The sequence below is a fragment of the Leptodactylus fuscus genome, chromosome 8, assembly GCF_031893055.1.
Source record: "Leptodactylus fuscus isolate aLepFus1 chromosome 8, aLepFus1.hap2, whole genome shotgun sequence".
In the NCBI taxonomy this organism is placed as follows: Eukaryota; Metazoa; Chordata; class Amphibia; order Anura; family Leptodactylidae; genus Leptodactylus; species Leptodactylus fuscus.
Genome location: NC_134272.1, coordinates 6,035,613 through 6,054,805, shown reverse-complemented (window position 1 = coordinate 6,054,805; position 19,193 = coordinate 6,035,613). Strand labels below are relative to the sequence as shown.

Here is a 19,193-nt window from a genome sequence, read left to right as displayed (position 1 = left end):
AATATAAAGCAGTATAGAAAAAGGAAATCTGTGCAAAAGATAAAAATCTTACAACATACAATAGGTTTTGTTCTTTTTTGATATTTTTTCTATATTTTATGTTTTACATAATGTATACCATAAAATATAGAAAAAATATTTTTAAAAAAAATTCTAAAAATATTATATATATATATTAGACACAAAGATACAAGTATAAGAATATAGACTATGTTACACCACCAGCCAAAAAGCAATAAATCTATTTTTTAAAATCTTTATTTATCAAAAAAAAGTTTTACATATATAAATATTTTTATACATTTCTGCATTTTACAAGACTGAGGATTCTCGTTGCTTTTACTGACTGTTTTGGAATTATTGTTATGGTTGATTTTTTTTATTATTATTATTTTTATTTTTTTATTAATAACAGTTTTCTCCTATAAATCGCACTGTGCTAAATAATCCACTAAAGATGTAATTGCACCTGATTTCATTCAATGTTTGTTCTACAGGCTGAAGACAGAACCATTGACATTTGTGGGTTCAGCTTTGGGAATGTACGAAGTCTGTAGAGTCTTTTATGGTTGTTTTTGGGGGGGATTGGGGGGAAAGTTTAATCCATATCTAGTTCTTCACAGTCTATGCTTGGTTTAGGGGTGCAGGGAAGGGGTGTTGGGTCTGGACAGTCTGATGTGTCTCTGGGTTGGGGTTCTCCTGTTGTTGGGGACATTGGAGACTTTGGCTCTGATATTGTGCTGTCCTGTTGCTGACCAGGCCCGGGGTCTCCTGAAGCTGCTTGGACATGGCAAGGTGGTGGAGGAGGAACCCCAATCTGGCCAAGGCCTTCTGTCTTGCATATGGGAAGGCTGGTCTGTGTAGAGTTCGTAGTGTTGGGGTACAGCTGGGTATGTTTTGGGGAGGTACTCTGATTGGGGTGACTTGAGTTGCTATGACTGTGGTTGGAGTCTCTTTGGCCCAGGTTTGTGCTACTTTCCTGGGCTGAGTTGTTTTTAACAGAAGTCTGTGGTACAATGAAGCCCAGAGGTTGGGTGATGGGGTAGAGTAGAAAGTGACCCTTGCCGATCAAGGTCCGAGGACCAGACAAACTTGGGAAGTCCACACCTGCTTTCCTCTTGGGAGGGGAGTCTGACAGTAAACTTTCCACACTGAAGGGGTTCAGTTTCTGGAAGGCAGACCCCCTTCCATTTGGACACAAGCCTGAGTTGTGGTTGGCCTCTGGAGAGGAGTCCTTGTCATTGACCCTGTCTTTTTGTCCTGTGTTTCTTTGGCTTGGGAAAAAGGCTTGCCCTGTTGGGTCACAGCTTGGCTGCGTTTGGTTTCTGGTGTCTGGCAGGGTGGACTCCATGTTGGAGTCCTGATTCTGGGAGAGGCCACTGTCACTGTCAGAGCTTGGGGTGTGGAGGGACATAGATGGGGAGTGCTGGTGGCGAGACTGGTTCCTCAGCATCTTCTTCTCCTGTTTCCTCTTCTTCTTCTCCATTTTCTCCAGCTCCTTCCTGGCTATCTCCTCAGGGTCCATGGGCTCTCCACTGCAGGTAGTCGGATGGGAGTTGTGGGCCGGTCTACCAGGCCCCTTCTTGGTGTTTTCTTTCTTTCTCCACTTTGCTCTGCGATTTTGGAACCAAACCTACACACCGGATAATGAGAATCAATTAACATTCAGCACTGGCCGAGGAGGAAATTCACTCTGATGTCTTATATTACTTGTTTTTCTTAGCTAGACTTGTGGAATATTCATTGTCCTACATTCTCCAAGTGGCGTTAATGGGTCCTCCAAATGTATTGGGAATGGTTTGTGCTGGAGAATATGACTTCAAGAACATCTATCTATTTATCTATTTTATCTATCTATTTATTTATTTTATCTATCGATCCGTCTATCTATTTATCTATGAATCTATTATCCACCTATTAACTCTTTCTCATATCAATACATTTGTCTGTCTATCCCTCTGTCTCATATCTACCCACCCATCATCTATCTATCTATCTATCTATCTATCTATCTATCTCATATCTATCTATTTATCTATATATCTATATATCTATCTATCTATGTATCTCCTATCTATCTCCTATTTATCTATCTATCTATCTATCTATCTATCTATCTATCTATCCATCCAACCATTTATCCATCTGTCTCATATCTATCTACCTATCCATCCATCTCTTATCTATTTATCTATTTATCCATGACATATCTATGTGTCTATGTATTATATCTATGTATCTCTATTGTCTATCTTTGTGAATATACCAAAAAAGAAGCACTCCAACAAATACAAAAAGAGGGACTTTAATAACTCAAATGCATTTTGGGCTAATAAAGTATTTTTATTTTTTTTTTGTATTTTCTGGAATACTGCATTTTTTAAGACTTACTATATGACCTTTGACCTATAGGACATGCTCTCTTCTTTATATGTTTTGTGTTTTTTACCTGGTGCTGCTTTCTTTTTAATCTCTCTCCTAACTTTCTATCCATCTTCTATCTATCTATCTATCTATCTATCTATCTATCTATCTATCTATCTATCTATCTCCTATCTATCTGTCTATCTATCTCCTATCTATCTATCTATCTATCTCCTATCTATCTGTCTATCTATCTATCTATCTATCTATCTATCTATCTATCTCCTATCTATCTATCTATCTATCTATCTATCTATCTATATATCTCCTATCTATCTATCTATCTATCTATCTATCTATCTATCTATATATCTCCTATCTATCTATCTATCTATCTATCTGTATCTATCTCATATCTATCTATCTATCTATCTATCTATCTATCTCCTATCTATCTATCTATCTATCTATCTATCTATCTCCTATCTATCTATCTATCTATCTATCTATCTATCTATCTCCTATCTATCTATCTATCTATCTATCTATCTATCTATCCCTCCTTCCCTTTCTTTGGTAAATCCCCCACAATTCCACATTTTTTAACCATTTCTGCACAGACTAATCACCTCCTGATCGATATTTCACGATAATGACACAATCATTACAATAACACCCCCCCCCACCCCAGTATATAACATAATAATCCATAATTGCAGGACCCCCCTTCTATCCCTGAATTGTTTGTCTGTTTTTGGAGGAGATTCCCTGATTTTTACGATGTGATTGTGACTTTTACGATCTTTTAAGCGCATAAAAGTGCAGATCCAATTATTCCACCGATGTTAAAATCCGAACGAAACTTGTAAAAATTCTGCACTGATCAGTGCAAGACAAAACCCGGAGGTAAACGATTCCTTGGCTTTATAGAAGGGTCTCAAGAAAGCTAACATTAGAACGAATGGAAAGCTAAACAGTGACCACTGTATATAAAAGCATCGGAAGACACTAAATACATTCAGAAGTAAAACTGATACAAAGTAACAATCATATACCAAGCCATAGACACAGCAACGTGATGGGACTGGCCAGAAATCATCCTAAATTCTACTCCTCTATCCTCTCTATATACTTGTCTCTATCAGGACCCTCCATGCCATAGAATTTCATTCAATTTTAAAAAAAATGCAAAAAAAATCTAAGTCATAAAAATTAAAAATAATAATAAATAATAGTAAAAAAAATAATAATAATAATAGTAGTAGTAGTAAATCACGGCAGAAGTTTACAATTTTGGGCACCCCCTCCCCTTCCTCTATCCCCCTTCAAAGTTTATTTAGAGCCCCTCGCCTCCCCCCCACCCCATCCTATAAACCTTTTGTGTTAATTCCAAGCGGTTGCTGCCATTGAGAATTACCTCATTATGGAATTAAAGGGGAAAGTGAGGTCCAGGCTTCACTTAACAATCTCAGAACAAATTGGATGAAAAGGTTTGAAACCAGAAGAGGTCAGAAGGGGGAGAGGGTGCATTTTGTAAATATCCCTTGAAACAAAGCTAATGCTTTAATAATACAGAGCTCCTCTCTTCTATATAATAAACTCCACACCTCCAGGGTCTTAATTACACCCTGGCCTCCTGCCTTTTACCTTTAAGCACATTCACAGGGGGGTCCCTGCTATTGAAACCTCCACATAATTCTGTGTTTGTGGAAACTGCAAGCAAACACTTCATGGAGAATCACATTTAAGCCCTTATATGTGGAATAATAGTATTTTTTATGTATATATTTCTAGATTATTATTATATTTTCTATGCTGTACTTTATGTGTAACCATCTCAATGATAATGGACTTTGTACTTTATGTTTAGACATACATGGAACTTGTATTCTACTTTATTTTTCACCATGAAGTTAATATTGATTTTTGTATTTTTCAGGTATATATTTATATATTATTATACTATTAGACTAGTCACATTGTTCTTTTTATTTAAACATGGATCTAATCATGAAGTTTATATTGTTTTTTTATGTTTTGGGTTGGAGCTAATAATAAAGTTTATATTTTACTTTCTATTTAGACATGGAATTAATAATGGAGTTTTTATTGTACGTTAGCCCTGATTTAATTCATATACATATAAATTATTATACAAATTATATATATAATTTATGTTGTTACCTTCCCATTTGTTATATAGAAAAATATCTAGATATTAAAATAATCAAATAAATAAATAGATGCAATATTACTAATAAAATAAAGCAGAAAATCTAATAACAAATAAAAAAAAAAGAACCAAAGAAATAATAAAAAAAAAATTAAAAAAATACACAAAGTAATAAAATGAAATATGGAGCTGTATGGAAAGTATCCCTGATAGCCAAGTTTCCTATAGAAATATCACCGGTATAGTTTGCAACGATGATTATTTTAATTCCCCTCAGTGTTTTGCCATAAACATGTAGGTATAAATAATTCATTAGATGTAATAATTCAAAGGCAAGACATCTGTACAACATTGTAGATAATATCGCTGAGTTCATTTGAAGCACATTACACAAAGGGGATATGGATATGCAAATAGAGATGCCACAGCTAGGAAAATACGCCTAATTAAAACGCAATTAAAGCTTCAATTCGGGGCTTATTTAGACAGTGGTGCGACTTTTTGGAGAGGATTGCAATAAGCAGGGTTTGGGGGTTTTGCTGCTTTTACCTGCACCCTGGATTCCACCAGGTCCAGCCTCAGGGCCAGGGCTTCTCTCATGAACACATCCGGGTAATGGCTTTCATTGAAGGCTTTCTCCAACTCTTCCAGCTGCCATCCAGTAAAATTGGTCCTGGTTCTCCTCCTTTTGCACCCTGGACTCTCCTTATCTGGGTCACTTGAGTCTACAATACAAGAGATCAGTGTCAGCTCCTGCAGGGATACAATGTTTCCAGATTCTCCCAATATAATATCAATCCATGGAATGAATCTATGTTGGATAAATATTGTATCCCAAAGTCTATTGTAGGATACAAGGACAAATAAACCAGCTCTTTAAAGATCTCCTTGTCCCACTGATCAAAGACATTTTATGACCTTTTCCCACGTTTAGGGAAGTGAATTTGCAAAATAGGAAAAGGGACCCCCTGCAGAGAAATGGCTTTTACATCCCTGGTTGTGTCCCCTTCCCACACATTGTCATCATCACCCCAGACCCACTTCTCCAGATCTGTCACCTTATGGGACCCCAAGAGGGGAAGAGAGTGACTAAAAAGTTGTAAAGTGTGCATTGCATTTAGTGGGATTGTATTATACATTGTGTCGTGATGGGGACACTATGGGAGCTTTAGATGGAGTTGTGGGATTGTTTGCATTCAGCCCTGACACATGCAGTCATGGACACGTGTATGAGGCACCCCCAGTCCCAGGCACCCCATAAAACGTCACTCTCCCATTTGTTTGGGGGCTTTTCTAGTAGTGGGGTGTGAATGGAGAGTGTTAAATGCTGGATTGTCAGGGACACAGGAACCTGGTGTGTGTTTTTTGCAGCAGCTTTTGATCTTGGGTCCTCACCTAGTGCTGTGGACATATATATTTAGGGATTATTCTATAGCTGACCCCCTGCACTGTACATTTATTTTAGAAAGATCATAAGATCCCAGTGATTTCAGGAATATTCATTGTTATCCTCTCCATGTTGTGCCCGGTTATTACAGATCCCTGCGCTCTGCCTTATATAAGGATTTAACCCTTAGCACACAATGATTTCAGGCTTCACCTACCGAAGAACTTCCTAAAACGGTGCATTATATATAGGCAGAACCCATAGAGGCCGATGATTATAGGGTTGCCCCCAGAAATGTGAATTACACGCAGAAATCCAACTCTAATCGGCCAACTATTGTGTCCCCTGCACCGAGCACTATATACAACGAGATGTTTTAGGCTTTTCTCCCCAGCATTCTGTATTTTATACATATACAATATATACCGTTCACTGTATACATCTGTATACATCATATAAATCTATGACATTTAACCACAGATATATATCAGATACTTTAGGTTCCTCCTGCCAGTGTTTGTGTATTATACCGATATATAACTGATAGCTTTCGTTCATTTGAGATATATATATATATATATATATATATATATATATACATTATACAGATCTATACGTGATAGTATCCGGTTATTATAGGCTTGTTCCCCCAGTATTGTGCATTATATGAATATATAGGTGATAGCACCCGGGGATTATAGGTTTGTCCCTTAACATTGTGCATTGTAAAGACATATAAGTGATAATTTCCTGTTATTATAGGCTTATCCCCCAATATTGTGCATTATATCGATATATGTGTGATATCCTGCGCTTATTATAGGCTTGTACCCCCAGCAGTGTGCATTATACTGTTATCCCAGGCTTGTCCTCCCTACACTGTGCATTGTACAGATATATTATTTACTTGATAGCACCCGGTTATTATAGGCTAGGTCCACCTAGGACTGTGTATTATTCACAGGTATAGTACCCAGTTATTACAGGCTTCTCCCCCTAGCAGTGTGTATTATACCCATGTAAAGCACCCGGTTATTATAGCCTTGTCCCCCTAGTACAGGGCATTATACACATGTGTAGCCCCAGTTATTCCAGATCTGTTCCCCCTGCAATGTACATTATAGCACCCGGTTATTATAGGCTTGTCCCCCAGAACTGTGCATTATACACATGTATAGCCCCAGTTATTCCAGGTTTTTACATCCAGCAATGTGTATCATGTTCAAGTATATAGCACCCAGCTATCCAATACTTGTCCCCCACAGCACTATGTATTATACACATGTATAACCCAAGTTATTCTAGGTTTGTTCTCCAAGCACTATGTATTATACACAGCTATAGCACCCAGTTATCCCAGTAATGTGCATTATACACAGCTATGGCACCCAGTTATCTCAGGCTTGTCCCCAGTAATGTGCATTATATACAGCCATAGCACCCAGTTATCCCAGGCTTCTCCCCCCAAGTAATGTGCATTATATACATCTATAGCACCTAGTTATCAAAGGCTTGTCCCCCAGTAATGTGCATTATACACAGCTATAGCACCCAGTTATCCCAGTAATGTGCCTTATTTACAGCCATAGCACCCAGTTATCCCAGGCTTGTTCCCCCAAGTAATGTGCATTATACACAGCTATAGCAACCAGTTATCCCAGTAATGTGCATTATATACAGCCATAGCACCCAGTTATCCCAGGCTTGCACCCTGCATGCGACATTTGCACCGAGCCCCCTTCCCTAGCAGCTCTTACCTGACAACTTGTACTGCTGATTGTCTCCATTCATCCCACATCCAGAGGGGATCAGAGGGGTCGGATTGACAACAGATGCAGAGCAGGACCCATTGAGTAATCCGTCTATAGAGAAGGGCACAGCGGCTGCAGACTGCAGCTGGTGACTGGCTAACTCATACACATGGTGATGGCCGAGGGGGTAAGGGAAGCCTACCATGCCACTCATGGAGCCTCCAAACTGGGCATGAGGATGCTCTAGGATCCTACTGTCCATCATCTCCCTGGATAGAGCTGCCACAGCTGAAGGGCTGCTGCTGCTGCTGCTGCTGGTGCTGGGACCTTAGTAAGCATGCAGTGACCAGTGAGGAGGGGACATGCCACCAGCACACCATCAGCATTACTTTATCAACATCAAGCTCCCAATAATTAGCTCAGGCTTGGGGAATTTGGGACCAATAAGAAACCTTAATCGGTTGTGACGTCAGAGACGTGGCTGTGCAGGAAACGTTTTCCATATCGATTGCTAATTATACCTGACATCCACCTCAATAAACAATATCAGGGCTGTCACAACAAGACAAGGGGGGCTGAGATAAGAACTACATCACAACAAGGGGGAGGGGGATGCCAGGGCTGGAGGAGAACTTAATGCATCTGATTGATACCCAGCTAAATACTCTACACACATAGACTTGGAGGAAAAGCTTCTTCTCCCCTCCCTTCTTCCAGACACTAATAGATTTCACTTTAAACATTCTCAGGCTTGTTGTAGGGATTTTTCACCAGAAATGCTTCTACTCTCTGAACCTTTAAAGTGATGTTGCTCCAATTACTGAGAGACATTGAGCAGCAAATAGACTGATCTAATAATAGGAGTATTCATCATCCCTTCTTTCCAAAGCTGTCACATTGAATTTAAAACTACAAGGCTCCTCATCTACTCACAGCACAGGCTCAAGCTTGGGGATTTTTTTTTTCTTCTTCTTCTTCATTTCTCAATACAGTATTTAAAGATCTTACACATTACAGCTACAGGGAGGTCTCACCTATGGATAGACCCCTCGTTTAACCCCCATCCCCCCTACTTGGCAGCAGAGGAGTTAATCCAATAGCTCTTCTTATTAGTTTTGCTATGATTAATGGCTGACATTGATTTATTTCAATAACTTTGACAGCTTTTTTTTATTTTTTATTTGCTGTGTAATGAATTGTGATTTATTTAGGGTGGGTGTAAATGGGGGCAAAGTCAGGGGAAGGAGTAATTATTAGTCACAGGCTATCCAATAATATATGTTAATAGCAATAGTAGGAAAATAATAATAAAATAATAATAAAAGTAATATTTATCTATAGTAATAAATCACCATAGAATGATACTATTATTATAAATAGTAATAAATAATAATAATAAATAATATATAGATATAATAATATATAATATATACTGTAAGATAAAATTAATTGTAATTGTACCACAACAATAACATAATCTCTTAATATAATAATATAGTTCTGATAATATAATATAGTAATAATATTTATTATTATTAATAATAATAATATTACTACTTGTAATAATATTACTAATAACAAAATAATAATTACTACTACTAATGATAATAACAATAAAACACATTAACAATATAAATAATAACAATAAAAACAATAATAATAATAACATAATAATTACAAATAATAATAATAATAATAATAATAAAATAACATATAATAATATAATATAATAACGTATTACTAGTAAAACTACTACTAAAAAATAATAGCAATAATATAACTCCAAATATTAATAGTAAAGGGTAATAGCACATAATACACTACAGCTCCCCTATAGCAGAGAGCTCTGCCACTTTAATATAATAGACTATAGCACCCCATAACATAATAAACCATGTCACCCCTATAGCAGAATGGACTGTCACCTTCATATAATAGACTACAGCACCCCCATAGCAGAGGGCTCTGTCACCTTAATTCTTGCATCTCCTTTAAGACATGAAGGAAGTCACAGAAGTGTAAATATTTCAATGACAGGATGAGAGGTCTGCATTCTCCTTTTTAGGTTGAGCCTAAAATATACCCCACTGTTCTGTGTATCCAGGGAGATGAGTATATTGCCAGGCTTAAATATTCTAGCAGATCTCCCCTTATCACCAGATAACCAGAAAATCCATGACCCAGAAGTGGATGGGGAGATAAGAGACACTGGGAGAATACACAGGATAAATAATACATTACAACTTTACTTTTTCCATAATATCCTGAAAGGTGCAGATTGGATTTTATATCTGTTTTAAAATGCAGAATGATTTATGTTTAGGTAAAAATAGAGAAGAGAAGTGTGAAAGTGTGTGCTTAATATTATATTACAGCTTATATAGTCTGACTACATACACAGAGATAGACAGGATATTATGTATCATAGATATAGAAAACCATATATTGTGTACTAATATATATATATACATATTACATTATACACAGACATAGTGCACACGTGTATTAGACCAGATACTGTACAGTTTGCTTTATATTACACACAAGTGTATATAAAGTATATGCCTATAGTTACATATATACATGCATATAAAGTATATAGAAACACACTTGTATTTATATATTGCTCTATACATTAAATACATGTCTATGGATGCATCTTATACTTTACACAAAGACATATATATATAATATATAGGATAATTTATATAAAGTTACTTACATTGCACACCTATACATGTATACAAAGCCAATCCAAGACTTTACACCTGATCTTCCCCTTATATTTTGCAATGCTTATAAAGATACTATGTGGCGCCTATTACACATTGTAGTGTCTTTTACAATAACATTATTATAATTTGACATGTTTCTTCTTCTGTATCGCCTTGTGTGCACTGGTGAGATGATAGATACTATTTTTATTAGTAGTAGTGCTAGATATTAGGGACTATTATTTTATTTTTGAGTGTTTGATACATATTAGATGATGATCACTATTATTATTAGCACTCATATTTATAGGCCTGTGGGGAGTGTCTAGGGGAGATTTATATTATTACTAGTAATAAGAGTCCTAAAGACTATAATAATGTATTATGATGTATAACTGGACATCTTGGAGTGATTGCACATGTATTATTATTATTATTATTATTATTATTATTATTATTATTATTATTATTATTATTATTATTCGTCTTATTATTATTATATTTATTATTATAATATGTATTATTATTATTTTATTAATTATTATATTATTATATTTATTATTATAATATTTATTATTATTATTTTATTTATTATTATAATATTATATTTATTAGTATAATATTTATTATTATTATTATTATTATTATTATTATTATTATTATTATTATTATTTTATTAATATTATTTATGACCTTTGGGATATAGATAAGTTGCACTTGTGTTACCATAAATATAATAATAATAATAATAATAATAATAATAATAATACATATAATAAAAAATAATAAAATATAATAAAATAACAATAAGAATAATAAATATAATAATACATATGTTTAATAATACATTAATGATATAATAATATTTTTTATTACATAATAATAGTAGTGGTAACACATCCTGTAATACACCTTGTGGCAATGACACGTGTGTATATTATTATTATTATTATTATTATTATTATTATTATTATTATTATTATTATTATTATTTTGATTATATACCATTCCAAGCAAGTAATACTGTCATTATTTGCAGGACTATATGTAACATAGAGCAGTGTCAGTCTCCAGACCTGCACGTCGAGTCTTTAGGGTGTTGATCTACTCTAGAATTTATCAGCATTGTGTAGTAAAAAGTAGAGATAAGGAACCAGTGTTGGTATTAATTTTCAGGTCAGGGGCCAAGGGCTTCACTTTTCTCCATAATTTAATTTCTTTCTCAATAAATACTAAATGTAAACTGTGTCCTCTGCACCACATTTTGCCTGTAGCAATAAACGCCTCATTTTCTGTTGGATTTTCAGGAGAGGAATGCAGGGGAAACGTGTTTCTGAATACAGAATGGTAATCAAGTCCCAGAGAAGAAAAGGGACTTTCTCTCTCAATCTCTCTCTCTTTATAATAAAGAATTAATTCGACTTTATTTATCCCATTTTCTAGAGCTGACAGAATGTTAATTTGAGTTGAAATTTCTCTCGCCTCTCACTCCATGACCCCTTGCACCCAGATTGGCGTGTTGTAATAACCTGAATCTTTCAACAGAAGCCTCGATAATTGTTACCTTATTAGCATGCAAATTGTTTAATTAATATTATTATGAAGAAGCATATAATCCGTCCCTCACTTGACCTCGAGTCCACATAGCAACTGCCTTTGTGAATTTCAATGTGTAAATGTTTTAAATCGACTCTGTTTGAATGTAGCAAGAAGCTTTAAAAATAAGATCTCTTAAAGAGTGTGAGAGGCGCCTTGAAAGGAGGCCTTGGCTTTGATGCATCTACAAGCTCTCATATCTCTTTCTAGGCCTTTCAATCTAAACACAAGTCATGCAAGGCGTTTTATTCTTTTTTTTTTATTATTATTTTTTTTTTGAACATCAAAATTTAATAATTGCCTCCTTGTCAATTGGTTTCTTTAAATGCAACCCCCTTGAATCCTGAGTGCTGTTCCAAGCAAACAGAACTCACAGCAGCTCAGTGAAAAGCAGCCCTTGACATCAAGTCCTGAGAGACACTGCATTTAAATCCCTTTTTCTGCAGCCGAGTGACATTGTCAGATGCTGCCTTTAATTAACTTGATAATAAGACGTACAAGACTCGGATTCGGGAAGCCTGTGCGAGGCGGATTCTTTCTACTTTCAGAGCAATCTGCTTGTTTTATCTCCTAGACGGAGTCTTCGTGGCTTATGGTGGTGCTAGCTGAGTCCCATATATAGACCTAGGAAGGGCAATATTACAGCTAGATGGTGGCACGACTGGGCCCCAATGCAAGATCTGACCCAGGGCCCCCCTACTTTAAAGGTCTGCTCTCATGTGGGGCACCTTTGGCCCCTTTAAGGTCAACCATAGCCTTTGTACGCCTCAATTTTGTAAGAACTAGACAACCAGTTGTCTTACTTTATTATTATTATATATAATTGTGTCCCTTTCTCATATTGGGCCAACATGGTCCATGATGACAATTGTCATCACTCAATGTCTTAAGTAGGGCTCGTAATCTAGATGCCCACACATATGGAGGGAGAACTACAAACTCCGTGAAGATGTTGTCCTTGGTCAGATCCAAACCCAGGACTCAGCCACTGAACACTGAGCCACCATACTGTCCACAATGTTGGCCATGTTGACTATCCATTGCGGATGTTTTCATTGGTAAGGACTGGTGCTAACCACTGAACCACCATACTGTCCACAATGTTGGCCATGTTGACTATCCATTGCAGATGTTTTCATTGGTCAGGACCAGTGCTAACCACTGAGCCACCATGTTGGACACAATGTTGGCCATGTTGACTATCCATTGCGGATGTTTTCATTGGTCAGGACCGGTGCTAACCACTGAGCCACCATACTGTCCACAATGTTGGACCATATTGACTATCTATTGCGGATGTTTTCATTGGTCAGGACTGGTGCTAACCACTGAGCCACCATACTGTCCACAATGTTGGCCATGTCCACTATCCATTGCTGATGTTTTCATTGGTCAGGACTGGTGCTAACCACTGAGCCACCATGTTGGACACAACTGTGCTGGATACAACTCATGATAATGTGGCTATGCTCTATCCCATATCCAATGGAAACCTGTCCTGTCCTATCAAAATGTTACATCTTTTGATGGTGGAAAACAAATGTGAAGACACCCTTATTTCCATGTAGACATACAGTAATGTTGAAGCTAGTTGGGGTCTGGGGATACAGATGTAGCAGGGCTGACTTTATGAGATGTAGTAGAGCTAAGCCTGTCACTGGCAATACCAGAAGAGGATCAAGACCTCAAGCGCATAAATGGTGTAAAAAAATCAGTTATTACAAAAGATGAAATAGTTCACTTTTAATATCCATTTTCCGTCCGTCTGTCCATTTATCACATTTATATGTCCTCCATTTTTAACTATCCATTGGAAGAACTTCATTGTTTTAGTCGTGACTCAATGGCTACAGGAGATGAAAAAAAAATTATATTATAAAATAGGAGCCATAGACTTGTAAAGAGTTAAATGTTGGCCACTTTCTTGGTGCAAGCCCTTTATACAAATGTCCAGCCTAGGACTTCCAATTTACCATTCAGTCTTCCATTAGTGATAGGAGAATCTTAGCCATGACAGTCCTATAGCAGCTGTCCTGTATATAGATTGTATAGAACAGTATATATGTGCTAGCTGTCCTGTATATAGATTGTATAGAACAGTATATATGTGCTAGCTGTCCTGTATATAGATTGTATATAACAGTATATATGTGCTAGCTGTCCTGTATATAGATTGTATAGAACAGTATATAAGTGCTAGCTGTCCTGTATATAGATTGTATAGAACAGTATATATGTGCTAGCTGTCCTGTATATAGATTGTATATAACAGTGTATATGTGCTAGCTGTCCTGTATATAGATTGTATAGAACAGTATATATGTGCTAGCTGTCCTGTATATAGATTGTATAGAACAGTATATATGTGCTAGCTGTCCTGTATATAGATTGTATAGAACAGTATATAAGTGCTAGCTGTCCTGTATATAGATTGTATAGAACAGTATATAAGTGCTAGCTGTCCTGTATATAGATTGTATAGAACAGTATATAAGTGCTAGCTGTCCTGTATATAGATTGTATAGAACAGTATATAAGTGCTAGCTGTCCTGTATATAGATTGTATAGAACAGTATATATGTGCTAGCTGTCCTGTATATAGATTGTATATAACAGTGTATATGTGCTAGCTGTCCTGTATATAGATTGTATAGAACAGTATATATGTGCTAGCTGTCCTGTATATAGATTGTATATAACAGTATATATGTGCTAGCTGTCCTGTATATAGATTGTATAGAACAGTATATATGTGCTAGCTGTCCTGTATATAGATTGTATAGAACAGTATATATGTGCTAGCTGTCCATGTCCCTAGTGGGTAGCCGCACTGTCCGAATGCTTCGCCTGCAATATGCAGCACAATCTATGGTCACAGCCTTAGGGGTCCTATATTGTAATATATTTGGGTTATATATTATTTATTTCCGTTACTTCCATAGCGCCATCATATTCCTCAGCGCTGTACAGATATTGACAACTGTCCCAAGTAGAACTCACAATCTATTCCCTATCAGTAAGTCTTGGGAGGAGATACTGTGTCTTAGAAATACTGACAAATATACAAGACAGTCCTGAAACTAATAAAATACCATTAGAGGACGATGTTCATGATACCACATATGTCTCCTGCATATAAGATGGGTAACTAAGATAGAAATACAGCGCAGGGTCTGATAGAAAAAACATGTACTAAGGGTGAGTTCACATGGAGTAAAGTGCCGCGTGATGTGGCACGTATACGCCGCGTGAGATTGTGTGGGCCGTATACGCTCCCATTGATTTCAATGGGAGCCGGGATCATATACGCTGCACTATTTTGCGGCCGTGATTTTGCGGCCGCAAAATAGCGCCGCGTATACGATCCCGGCTCCCATTGAAATCAATGGGAGCGTATACGGCCCACAAAATCTCATGCGGCGTATACGTGCCACATCACGCGGCACTTTACTCCATGTGAACTCACCCTAAGATATCACTATACTATGACCAGCTGAAGCAGCAAGTTCAGAACTTGAAAAGTTTCCAATTATTTTGGTCCTTTACACACAGTGATGTCACAGTACAGGATAATACACACAGTGATGTCACAGTACAGGATAATACACACAGTGATGTCACAGTACAGGATAATACACACAGTGATGTCACAGTACAGGATAATACACACAGTGATGTCACAGTACAGGATAATACACACAGTGATGTCACAGTACAGGATAATACACACAGTGATGTCACAGTACAGAGATAATACACACAGTGATGTCACAGTACAGGATAATACACACAGTGATGTCACAGTACAGGATAATACACACAGTGATGTCACAGTACAGGATAATACACACAGTGATGTCACAGTACAGGATAATACACACAGTGATGTCACAGTACAGGATAATACACACAGTGATGTCACAGTACAGGATAATACACACAGTGATGTCACAGTACAGGATAATACACACAGTGATGTCACAGTACAGGATAATACACACAGTGATGTCACAGTACAGGATAATACACACAGTGATGTCACAGTACAGGATAATACACACAGTGATGTCACAGTACAGAGATAATACACACAGTGATGTCACAGTACAGGATAATACACACAGTGATGTCACAGTACAGGATAATACACACAGTGATGTCACAGTACAGGGATAATACACACAGTGATGTCACAGTACAGAGATAATACACACAGTGATGTCACAGTACAGAGATAATACACACAGTGATGTCACAGTACAGAGATAATACACACAGTGATGTCACAGTACAGGATAATACACACAGTGATGTCACAGTACAGGATAATACACACAGTGATGTCACAGTACAGGATAATACACACAGTGATGTCACAGTACAGGATAATACACACAGTGATGTCACAGTACAGGATAATACACACAGTGATGTCACAGTACAGGATAATACACACAGTGATGTCACAGTACAGGATAATACACACAGTGATGTCACAGTACAGAGATAATACACACAGTGATGTCACAGTACAGAGATAATACACACAGTGATGTCACAGTACAGGATAATACACACAGTGATGTCACAGTACAGGATAATACACACAGTGATGTCACAGTACAGAGATAATACACACAGTGATGTCACAGTACAGGGATAATACACACAGTGATGTCACAGTACAGGGATAATACACACAGTGATGTCACAGTACAGAGATAATACACACAGTGATGTCACAGTACAGAGATAATACACACAGTGATGTCACAGTACAGGATAATACACACAGTGATGTCACAGTACAGAGATAATACACACAGTGATGTCACAGTACAGGATAATACACACAGTGATGTCACAGTACAGAGATAATACACACAGCGATGTCACAGTACAGGATAATACACACAGTGATGTCACAGTACAGAGATAATACACACAGTGATGTCACAGTACAGAGATAATACACACAGTGATGTCACAGTACAGAGATAATACACACAGTGATGTGACAGTACAGGGATAATACACACAGTGATGTCACAGTACAGAGATAATACACACAGTGATGTCACAGTACAGGATAATACACACAGTGATGTCACAGCTTACAGAGATAATACACACAGTGATGTCACAGTACAGGATAATACACACAGTGATGTCACAGTACAGGATAATACACACAGTGATGTCACAGTACAGAGATAACACACACAGTGATGTCACAGTACAGAGATAATACACACAGTGATGTCACAGTACAGAGATAATACACACAGTGATGTCACAGTACAGAGATAATACACACAGTGATGTCACAGTACAGAGATAATACACACAGTGATGTCACAGTACAGGGATAATACACACAGTGATGTCACAGTACAGAGATAATACACACAGTGATGTCACAGTACAGAGATAATACACACAGTGATGTCACAGTACAGGGATAATACACACAGTGATGTCACAGTACAGGATAATACACACAGTGATGTCACAGTACAGAGATAATACACACACAGTGATGTCACTGTACAGGGATAATACACACAGTGATGTCACAGTACAGGATAATACACACAGTGATGTCACAGTACAGGATAATACACACAGTGATGTCACAGTACAGAGATAATACACACAGTGATGTCACAGTACAGAGATAATACACACAGTGATGTCACAGTACAGAGATAATACACACAGTGATGTCACAGTACAGGATAATACACACAGTGATGTCACAGTACAGGATAATACACACAGTGATGTCACAGTACAGGATAATACACACAGTGATGTCACAGTACAGGATAATACACACAGTGATGTCACAGTACAGGATAATACGGTATATACAGTGGTAGGACAGAACATGCACAATACCCACTACGAAATCATACTTAGATAATACACACAAACAATAACTGCACATTAAGAAAGTAGTTATAATGACATCACTTGCAGGTACTATGATGTCGCTCAGTCAGTTTCCACATCCCGTTTCATCGTCCATAGTATCACTATTTTCACCTTAGGCCTCAGTAGAAATGGCCGCCTTTAGTTGCTGGACTATATATCAGCTTCTACGTCTGCACCTTGGAAGTTAAACCCATGGTTTAGTATAGATATATATATAGAGAGAGAGATAATAACATAGTAACACTAACTATAAAGTAATGTATACAGTATTTGCCATCTGACTCTGCGGCCTCAGTCCAGGAATCCTAAGTTACATGGCAAGGAAGTGAAAAACATCAAAAACTTACCTGTGGATTCGCTCACTGTCACCCCCTGCTGGCTCATGTACTTGTGACATTTATGACTTAGAAAATTGGTTGTTACTTTTCAAGCTGTTGCTCTGCTGAGAAACTACAGAACCTGCTATTGATACTAACTGTATGCAAGGTAGACTTACAGACCCTAGGTGTACTTACCTTTTTATATCCTTAGACCCCATGCACATGACTGTCTGGATACAAGTTGGGGCTGAGGTTGCGTTGCACATGCACTTGGCGTGACATCCATTATGTAGTCACCTCTATAGGGGCTTCTGATGAATTCTATTCCAAATAAATGGAGTAGGATAGAACCTGCTCAATTGTCATCAGAACAGAATGGACCATCGCAATTCCCCTTGGACGGCACATTCGGAGGAGGGTGATAAGAACATTCACTTACTGTATAATCCCCACCCCTTACGTGGTCCACTTTGGTTTGGACCAGTGTTTCCCAGCTCTATTACAGAAGTAGCCTGAACACACCAAGATTTGAGGATATTCCACAGACAAAACACCAATAATTATATCGCCCGTGTAATTGTAAGGAAATGACTATATCACCGATGCTGTAATTATATAAGCCGTGTAATTAGTGAGGAAATAATTAGATCACCTGTTTTAGAATTATACCCCCTGGGTCATAGTAAGGAAATCCTGGAAACGTGACCCATTGGGGACCTGAGCAGCAGGACTGTGGGGTCGGACATAAAATGATTCATTGTATTATATAATTAGCGATATTGGATGGATACTTTGTTACATATTTACTTTCATGGAAGATTGAATCTTTAGAATTTGGTGTTTTTGTATACAGGCACCGCAGCCCTGCTGAGCAGAGGACCAAGGCAATGTTAGGGTTAAGCCGGACGTATATGGGTATATATATGGACGTACTGTATATGGGACGTATAT

General features: G+C 37.2%; 1 protein-coding gene across 1 annotated transcript; it reads right to left on the bottom strand.

Annotated features, from left to right (window-relative positions):
- Positions 1–429: 429 nt before the first annotated feature.
- Positions 430–7,983, bottom strand: UNCX (UNC homeobox). Its single transcript, XM_075286016.1, has 3 exons — positions 7,682–7,983; positions 5,087–5,262; positions 430–1,633 (listed from the first exon to the last, which is right to left on the bottom strand). Exons 1-3 carry the CDS (start codon positions 7,938–7,940, stop codon positions 599–601), a joined length of 1,470 nt encoding a protein of 489 aa, XP_075142117.1. The 5' UTR covers positions 7,941–7,983; the 3' UTR covers positions 430–598.
- Between the last annotated feature and the right edge of the window lie 11,210 nt (positions 7,984–19,193).

Bases quoted from the DNA above. Each gene is read 5' to 3' on its own strand.
- UNCX (XM_075286016.1), bottom strand. From the start codon at position 7,940: ATGATGGACAGTAGGATCCTAGAGCATCCTCATGCCCAGTTTGGAGGC. The intron at 5,263-7,681 runs GTAAGAGCTGCT...CTTGTATTGTAG, and splicing joins TCAGCAGTACAAGTTGTCAG to ACTCAAGTGACCCAGATAAG. The intron at 1,634-5,086 runs GTAAAAGCAGCA...TCCGGTGTGTAG, and splicing joins TGGTGGAATCCAGGGTGCAG to GTTTGGTTCCAAAATCGCAG.